At 56.6% G+C, this 9592-nt stretch overlaps 1 protein-coding gene across 3 annotated transcripts in view; it reads left to right on the forward strand.

Annotated features, from left to right (window-relative positions):
* GRM4 (glutamate metabotropic receptor 4) overlaps positions 1–9081 on the forward strand; it is a 34736-nt gene extending 25655 nt beyond the window's left edge. For all 3 annotated transcript variants that reach the window (XM_068173435.1, XM_068173436.1, XM_068173438.1), the window contains exons 8-11: positions 646–782; positions 1224–2159; positions 6711–6957; positions 8246–9081. In XM_068173435.1, coding sequence (XP_068029536.1) covers positions 646–782; positions 1224–2159; positions 6711–6957; positions 8246–8295 — 1370 coding nt within the window. In that variant the 3' untranslated portion in view covers positions 8296–9081. The remainder of the gene's footprint in view (positions 1–645; positions 783–1223; positions 2160–6710; positions 6958–8245) is intronic.
* Positions 9082–9592: the final 511 nt, after the last annotated feature.

Raw genomic sequence — 9592 nt, forward strand, 5'->3', positions numbered from 1 at the left:
AGGAGCAGCCCTGGGACCCGGGGTCTCTGCTTGTCCCCCGTGTGGGTCACACAGCAGCACCCACAGTTTATTTGGGGTACCATTTGGCAGCTGCTGCACTGTGAATGCAGCGTGAAGGGAGGGCAGCAGATCAGCAGGTCTGAGCTTCCACATCTCCTGAGAGCCTTTGGAGCTTAAATCTGGCAGCAATCCCGCCCTCACCCTGACCTCACCTGCTGCCCTGCCCTCACCCTGCCCTCACCTGCTGTCCTGCCCAGCCTCTCCCACTGCCAGCTCCTTCCTCCCAGCTGGCAGAGGTCCCACTGCCTCCCGCTGCTCTGCCCTTGTCTGTCTCAGATCTCTGGAAGCACATCTTTTCCTCTGCCCTTTCTCCTTAATAAACATTTTCTGTCTGGTCCCCTTATTATTTCTATTTATCTCCACCCTCTGATCTCCTCCACAGTGTCTCTTTTATTTATTTTCCCCTCTCGCTTGATTCTTCTCTTCCTCCCTTTCATTAGTGTTTATCTCCAGAATTAACTTTTAAAGCTGCTTTTCCCCCTTTCTTAGAAGAAGCAGCGAGGTGGCCAGAGCCCCCTTGGAGCCCATCAGCAGGGTGGGGGTTGCTGGGGGTGCTGTGGGTGCTGAGCCCCCCCTTTCCCACAGGCATTGCCGGGACTCCTGTGACATTCAATGAGAACGGAGATGCTCCGGGGCGTTATGACATCTACCAGTACCAGATCAGGAACTCCACCCCTGAGTACAAAGTCATCGGGCAGTGGACAGACCACCTGCACCTCAAGGTAAGGGCGTGGTCCAGGGGGAAGGTCCTGCAGGTTTCTCTTCTCACCACGAAGAGTCTGGGAGCCCCTGGGAGCAAAGCCAGGCAGCCAAAGGTGGTGGGGCCAGAGGAAAAGGTGTCTCCCAGGTACACACCGGTGCTTCAGCACGTGTGTGACCACACCCTAGGGACTCTGGGTATGGGACAGGAGACAGGAGCCAGACCAGAGCAGATGAGGTTTCCTCAGGGAAGGAGGGGGCTTCATTTTGGGTTCCTCTTGTTGAATCTTCCCAAAAGGCCAATGGAGAGCTTCACCCATGCCAGGTTGGGCTGGGACCCTTCGTGGGATGTGCTGAGGGGTTGAGGGTCCAGATCCAAGCAGGGCAGGGCATCCCTTGTGCCCAGGTGTGCCCTGCAGGTGCCCGCTGTGCCCTCAGCATGGCTGGTGCCATCTGCCCCGCAGGTGGAGAACATGCTGTGGCCGGGAGGTGGGAGCCAGCAGCCCAGCTCCATCTGCAGCCTGCCCTGCAAGCCGGGCGAGAGGAAGAAGCTGGTGAAGGGCATCCCCTGCTGCTGGCACTGCGAGCGCTGCGACGGCTACCAGTACCAGCTGGACGAGTTCCACTGCAAGCGCTGCCACTTCAACGAGCGGCCCAACGAGAACCACACCAGCTGCACGCCCATCCCCATCATCAAGCTGGAGTGGAGCTCGCCCTGGGCCGTGGTGCCCGTGTTCATCGCCATCGTGGGCATCATCGCCACCCTGTTCGTGGTGATCACCTTCGTGCGCTACAACGACACGCCCATCGTCAAGGCGTCGGGGCGGGAGCTCAGCTACGTCCTGCTCACGGGCATCTTCCTCTGCTACGCCACCACCTTCCTGATGATCGCCGAGCCCGACCTCAGCACCTGCTCCCTGCGGCGCATCTTCCTGGGGCTGGGCATGAGCATCAGCTACGCCGCGCTGCTCACCAAGACCAACCGCATCTACCGCATCTTCGAGCAGGGCAAGAAGTCGGTGAGCGCCCCGCGCTTCATCAGCCCCGCGTCGCAGCTGGTCATCACCTTCAGCCTCATCTCCCTGCAGCTCGTCGGCGTCTGCATCTGGTTCATCGTGGACCCATCCCACTCTGTCATTGACTACGAGGACCAGCGGACTACAAACCCCCACTTTGCCCGGGGCATCCTCAAATGTGACATTTCGGACCTGTCCCTCATCTGTTTGCTCGGGTACAGCATGCTCCTCATGGTCACCTGCACTGTGTACGCCATTAAGACCCGCGGGGTCCCGGAGACCTTTAACGAAGCCAAGCCCATTGGGTTCACCATGTACACGACTTGCATTGTGTGGTTAGCCTTCATCCCGATATTTTTTGGGACGTCGCAGTCGGCGGAAAAGGTAAGGGAGGAGGGGATAGGCCTGGCAGGTGTGGGTTTGCAGGGCTGGGAGAGGCTGTGGTGTCTTGAGCAAGAGGAGTACTTCCCTGCAGCTTGGTCAGCTTGGGAATTAGGGTGGGAAGTTTTCCGTGCTCTGTTGGCCCCACTGCCCCTCGTGGGTGGGGGCGGTGGGCAGCACAGGAGCTGCTGTGTGGGCTGGGGGAGGATGAACCCCCAGGGCAGGTCCTGGCTGTCATGGGCACAATTTCTGCATGGAAAGGGACCCGGTGCTGCCCAGCTGCCCCTGTTCCCAGTGCTGAGTTCCCATGGGACCGAGGCCAGCCTGGATGAGGCTCCGTGCTCAAGTGCGAGGGATTAAGAACAAAGAATAAAAATCTCATGAACGAGACCCAAATCCCTTTGCCTGCCAGCCAAAACAGGAATCATCGCATTTCTGTCAAACGCAAACAGCTCCCGCCTGCCAGCCCGGCACTGCTCTGATGAACAAACCTCGGAGCTGCTGTTCTCTGGAAATCCCTGGGGTGTCCCAGCACCCGGATCCCTCTCTGGATCCCCGGAGTGTGTCCCCATGCTGCTGACACCTTGGCTTTAGGACACACCTGTTGCAAAGGTTTGCTGCGAGAGCTTTTGCTGTGGACACCTGAGTTTGTTGTGTCCTGGAGCATCTCTTCTCAGAGCATCCATCCCTCGAGAAGTCTGCCCAGCCACCTCTGACCTTGGCTCAACCAGAAGGTCCCACCAGGCCTTCTCTGGCTGGAAGTGTGAAGGAGAATTAGGGGAAATAAATGGAGCCTTTTGCAGAATTTCCATTTTGATGAGATGGCAGGGGAGATACTAACAAGAAAGCAGGTTTTTAAAGAAATTATTGCAAAACAAAAGCTCCCTGAAAGCCTCCTTAATGTGCTTGGCATACTGTGGGTAATAAAGATGGAAATGATAATGATTGTAGATTATGCGCAAGGTTGCTCACCTCTTCACTGCAGCTTGTCACGGGATAATTTAGGGCTGCTGAACGCTGCCTGTCAGGCAGCAGCTCCACAATAGGCTGTGCCTCTCGTTGGGGGTTGTAATGCACAGGCCTGCTCTGTTATTAGGCTGCTAACAAGCTGATTAGAGGCGGAAAAAGTGATGTTCCCAACTCCCTTCGGACGCGGAGCTCTGTCTCACAGCCCAGCCCTGCCTCGAGCCTGCTGAGCCAACCCTCGAGGGGCTTTGGGATTCCAGGTTGGAGTTCTGCTCTGCCGATGTGGGAATGGGCTCTGAGTGTCTCCAGGCAGTGGGAATGAGCTCTGAGTGTCCCTGGGCCACAGCTGAGGGATGATGGATGTGCTCAAATGAGGCTGGAGGGAGCAGCAGGTGACTGGGGCTCCCTCAATGCTTTCAGTTGTTGGTTTGAACTCTTGGGGAGAAAAAAGTGGAAAAGGAGCTGTTGCACAGCCTGCACGGAGGGTGTGGCTCTGAGCGTGTCCTTGGGGTGACAGCTGGGGGCACTGGCATTGGCATCACCCACGTGGTGCTCTGGGGATGCTCCACGGGGCACCCCAGCTCACCGTGGGGAGGGATCCCGTCCCCTTCACCCCACTGCTGCTGGGACTGAGGGCCTCCTGGGCTCCGTGGAGTGTCTGCACCCTTGGGAATAGGAAATCCTGGAGAATTGTCTGGGCTCTTCTCCCATGGCTGAAGTTCTGAGGATGCCACAGGGCAAACCCACACCTGTGAACACCTGGCACTCCTGCCCTGACCCCAGCTGAGGCTGCAGGGCTGCAGCAAAGGCTTCCTCGTGGTCTGGAGGAGTTGGATTACAATCCCTGGTTTTACTTTTATTTGCTTTACCTCATGCCCACAACTTTGCATGGAGGTGGCACATTATTGTAACAAGTCCCCCAAGCCTTTTCTGAAAAGAAGCTCTCATCCCCGCCGATCCTGGCAGATTACAGAAATAGCAATAACAGAGCATCTACAGAAAGAGACAATTTCCTGCGCTGATAAGGTGGCAGCAGAACAGTGGAGTCATTGTCTGCCTCACTGTTTATCACATTTGCTTTTAGCCAGGGAAAAGAGAGAAGGGAAGGAGTGAGAGGGACTGTCCCGTGGTGTTCGAAGTGCTGAGCAGGTTTGCCCTTCCCAGCACCCACCACGATGCACAACCTCTTGTAGTGGGGCCAGGCGTGGATTTAGTGTGGGGGCAGCTTCCCATTAATGCAGAGATTTGCTGTGGGTCAGGCACAAGCCTGAGCTGTGCCTCAAGCATGGGCTGCTCCCTCGGGTAGGACTGAGCTCAGCTCAGCCCTGGGCAAAGCTGAGCACAGCGAGGGGTTTGGGGGCTGCTGTGGGATCATTTTGGGTTACTGCTGTCCCTCAGCATCATCGCCCTGAGCCAGGGCTGCCTGGGCTCTTTGATCCAGCCCACGAGGCAGCAGGAGCTGGAACTTGCTCAATAAACACAGCTCACACCTCCCAGGGCTCCGGAGGAAGCTCCAGTGTTGTTAACGGAGGGGCAAATCCGGGTCCCGGGCTGGAAGCCAATTAAGAGAGTGGGAAGTGAAACTGTGAGAAATGGTCATTTTTTGCAGTGGCAAAAGGTTAACTGAGCAGAGTTGCACGGCTGTGTGGAGGCTCTAGGCTAAAAATATTCCTGTCTGAGCTGGTGAGGGGTTTGCTGCGGCGAGGCACGGCTGCGGAGGCTGGAGCGGGCAGGAAAACGCTTCCTGCAAACGCATCGTGGGGGAAGGTTGCCACAGCGGCCCTGGGAGACCCCAAAAATGCTGCAGGAGGCAGAGAGAGGGGTGGGGAGCTGGGGCTGGGGCCAGCGGGGTCCCAGCACAGGGGAGTTCCCAGCAGCACTGGGAGAGCTGGCCCAGGAGCAAGGGGGGAGCATGCAGGGAGATGTCTGAGCTCAGCTCGGCTCTGCTCGGCTTGGCTTGGCTCAGCTCGGCTCAGCTCAGCTCAGCTCAGCTCAGCTCAGCTCAGCTCAGCTGCTCTCTCCCTCCTCGCTGAAACGCCCCCGAGCCCCAAGGCACAGGGAGGGGGGACTCTCTGCAGAGGCACAAAATACGGAAATTGCTGGATTGGCAAGGGAAGGCAGGGAGCCAGGGAGATGAGGGGTGCTGAGCTGAGCCGTGCCCCAGCGGGGTCACGCTGTGCTGGTTCCCAGGCAGGGCTTGGGGTGCCTGGAGTTGGTGTCTCGCTGTTTCCATCATTCCTGGCCAGTCCAGGACACCCTTGGTAGAGTTTGGAGAGTTGGAGCAGATTAAAAAAAAAAGGAAGAAATAAAAAAGTGCACATATTCTGGCACGGAGATATGTTTTGACTTTGCTTGACGAAATGACATTTTTATTTCCAAAAACTGCCTAGAGAGAGAAGGTGGAACAAACAAACCGGCGCGTGTGACAGCAGGAGGTTTTATTCTGGGGACAAACCAAAGTTTTTCAGTTGACTCAGAACCAGCTTGGTGGCATTTTCCCTCTGGGGCTGAGTTGGAATGCTCTGGGCCAGGTGCTGGTTGGCTTTGCAGGGTCACAGGTGGGACCTGTGGGTCCTGGGGGGGTCCTGGAGCAGCTGTGTCCCACCAGCTCTCGCTCTTGGGAGCTGTGGAGAGCCTCTGCCTCGCGTGTGCTCTCCAGCACTTTTTCATTTCAGAAAACCTCAGGTGAAATGTGTGCCCCTGAGCACATGGGGACCCCTGCTCTGGCTGCTGCTGCAGCCCCCAGGCTTCCCTGGCTCCTCCAGGTGCTGCCTCCTGAGAGGGTGTGAAATCCCACCAGTGAACCTCCTGCAGGGGAACCGCTGGACATGGAATCAGGTGAAGTTCAGGAATTGCTTTAAGGCTCCTTCTAAAGCCTTGAGGGTGACCTGCACACAGGTGTGTGCAAAGGCATCTGGAGACCCAGAGCCCCCTCCCTGCTCCTCCCCAGAGCCTCAGAACTGCCTGGTGGAAAAGGGGATGCTGGAGAGGAAGGAGCCAGATGCTGGCAGAGCAGGGATGCCCATGGAGCAGGGACTTGTCCTCCTGGCCTCCCCGAGAGGTGGGATGGGTAGGGGGAGGAGGTCTCTGCTTCCAGTTGCCACCTGCTTCAGATGCCCCGGCTTGAGAGGAGCCTGCCAACTGCTCTCCATAGAAAAATGGATTATTCTACAGTCAGATTAATGGGCTTTCATTTTGGAAAACATCTGTCACTGTTAGTCCTGGACAGTGAGCGTGAAATTAGTTTTGACTGCAAAAAGGCAGCGTCGGTGTGTAATATGTGACTTACATGACAAGAGCCCAGGAGTCAGCTGGGGAATGGGAATTACCTGTTGAAGGGAGAAGGGCAGTGGGGCGGGCCCTGGCATCGGGTGCCCTTGCTGTGCCCAGCACCAGCCTTGCAGCTCCTGCCCTGAGGCTGGCAGAGCATCAAAGCTCACCTTGAACACCCAGCACTGCCAACATTGCAGCCCTGCCTCCCCACTCCTTTCATCCAACCCCAACTTTCCCTGGTTTCCCCGTTTCCTCCTTTCCCTTTTGGATCCCACAGGGGCTTGGGCTCTCAGCTGGTGGCCTTGTGTCTTGCAGATGTACATCCAGACCACGACGCTCACCATCTCGGTGAGTCTGAGTGCCTCGGTGTCCCTGGGCATGCTCTACATGCCCAAGGTGTACATCATCCTCTTCCACCCGGAGCAGAACGTCCCCAAGCGCAAGCGGAGCCTCAAGGCGGTGGTGACAGCGGCCACCATGTCCAACAAGTTCTCTCAGAAGGGAGGGTTCCGCCCCAACGGAGAGGCCAAGTCGGAGCTCTGCGAGAACCTGGAAACACAAGGTGAGGTGGCTCCTGCAGGGGCTCACAGCAGGATCCTCTGAGGATCATAAATGGGAATGGGGAGAGCTCAGCTCCATCTGCGCATCCCTGACTCCGGCAGGAGTCACGCAGGGCTGGGGGAGCTCACAGTGAGCAGGGCTGGCAGCTCCCGTGGTGCCCAGGAGGGAACGGGCACGGCCGCAGCGCTGGGGGCGGGAGGCGCAGGGGGACGTCAGCGCAGCACCGAGGGGACATTTTTCACTCTGTCACCGCGGGGTCACGTATCCTTAAATAAACAACAGAATAAATAATTCACAGGGCTTTGATACGGGCAGATCAGCTACGAAAACATCGCGGCTAACAAATAGCTCTGTCAGCTCCAATTTCTTCTGCTCTAGCTAATTGTTATCTGGGAACACCAGTTGGAAACCTGCAGCAAGGTGCCACTGCCAGCCAGGCACCGCGAGCTGCTGGCGTCCCCTCCCCGTGGGGACACCTTTGTGCTGCTCAGGGTGTCCCAGGCTGTGCCATCTGTGCCAGCACCTGCCCGTGCCCTTGGCTGGAGGGTGTTGGTGTGCCTGCTGACCCCGTGGTACCTGGGCACCTTGTAGGGGTCTCGGCAGAGCGTTGTCCCCACCGAGGGCAGTGGCGCAGCGCTGCAGGGAGTCGGAGGCTTCATTGCTCTGTGGCTTTTGCTGTGCCCCCCAGTGCCACCCTGGGACGTGTGGCGGCTTTGGAGCCATCGCTGCCTCCTCTCCTGGTGCGTCTGAGGGCAGGGGAAGCTGGGGGTGGCAGCAGGGTTGTGTCCCTGTGGCACCCTCTGGATGAGGGGACAGCCAGGGTGGTTGATTTTGTGCCCTGCTGCTCCACTCCCAGCTGCCGTGGAATGGTGGCCAGCGGTGTGGGACACCCAGCTGGGATCCTAGAACCCCCTGGGACCCCCACGATTTGTCCCAGGCAGGGCTGGCTGGGACAAGCTGAGCTTTGGGAAGGTGCAGCACCTCTGGGTCTGTCTGTCTGTAGGAGGTTGCTGAGGGGAGTGGACGGGAGCCTGAGACCACATTCCCACTGCTCACGGCACATCCTGGGGCTCTCTTTGGGGTGCAGTGTCCTTCAGGAGCACTCACAGCTGCTGTGGGGCTCAGGCAAGGACCCCAAGTGCCAGCACTGCCCAGATCCCCGAGCAAACCCTGTCACATCCCTGCTGGCACCTCCTGGCACGATGGCTGGGTCAGGGGGATGGGACAGGAGCCAGGAGGGGAAGGTGGCCTCTGCTAATGACCCACGTGAGCTCTGTGTCTCCTTCCAGCACTGGCCACCAAGCAGACGTACGTCAGCTACAGCAACCACGCCATTTAGCTCCAGGAGCAGGGACCGGGAGGGAGCCGAGGAGGGACAGCAGCACAGGACAGGCAGGTGGCAGCCGGGGGACATGCCCCAGGGCAGAATCCTGGGGCAAAATGCCATCAACAGCAGCAAAAAATCCATAAAGAAACACTAAAACTCTTCCAGCGCCCACGGCGGCGATGCATGGCTCCCACGGAGGGACGGCGGAGCACGGGGACGGAGCACGGGCAAGAGGGCACGGACTTCAGCAAGTCTTTGGGTTTTTTTTCTTTTTTCCCTGTATTTTGGCAAAAAAAAAAAAAAAAAGAGAAAAAAAAAAAAGAGAGCCCAAACATTTTCCCTTTTCTGGAATTTGTGAGATTGTTTGTGGTTGTGCAGAACCTTCTGTTTTCTCTTTTCATTTTTTTAATCCTCCATTTTCTTTTGTTCCTGTCTTCCTCTGTCCCTCTTCACTCTCTACCCCATATCCTACCAAATTCTATATGTTGCAAAAAGGAAAAATAAATAAAAATACTTAAAATTTACATTAAAGAAAAAAAAAACCAGACAGCAAAATAAAATAAAATAAAACCTAGACTGTGTTCAAAGTGCTGATTTCTATAGGTGGTTCCTTAATGTATGTGATGACCATATGGATTGAAATATGTCTGCTTTATGTACTGACCAGTCAAAAAACAAAAACACACAAAAAAACAAAGTTCAGTGCCTGGATGTTTATGAATTATTCGATGACTGTGTAGAGCATGATCATTTTTATACGAGGAGATTTCTAATAAAATACCCTGGTTTTGCACTCGGCGTTTGCTGTCTCTTGGTGACTTGGTTTCAGGAGGTGCCAGGGAAGGTTTTGGGTGGCCAAACCCTCTGGGAGAGCTCAGGGCTTGCTGTCCTTCCTCTGCAGGCATTCCTGGAGATTCCAGGCAGCTGCAAACTCTGTGAGAGGGGATGGCACAGGGAGAGGGGAGCTTGGCACGTCCCTGGCATGGGGCACTGGTGCAGAAAGGGCTGATTCCTCCTCGTTTTCTCTTCCCCGAGCTGTGGGCAGAGGCTGAGGGGATGGAGCAGAGGGGAGGAGATTTCCCAGGGCTTCTCACACCTTCAGGCTGCCAGGGAAGTGCTGGAGTCCCCATGCCTGGAGGGATCTGTTTAAAAAATGTGCAGCTGTTGCACTTGGGGACGCGGTGGTGGCATTGCTGGGTTAAGGTGTTGGACTGGAGGACCTCAGAGGGCTTTTCCAACCCAAAGGATCCTGGGATAACAAAGAGCAACAAAAGCAGCTCTGCCTTGTGGGGAGGGCTCCTCCTCCAGG

Source organism: Anomalospiza imberbis, chromosome 26 (genome assembly GCF_031753505.1).
Source record: "Anomalospiza imberbis isolate Cuckoo-Finch-1a 21T00152 chromosome 26, ASM3175350v1, whole genome shotgun sequence".
Taxonomy (NCBI): domain Eukaryota; kingdom Metazoa; phylum Chordata; class Aves; order Passeriformes; family Viduidae; genus Anomalospiza; species Anomalospiza imberbis.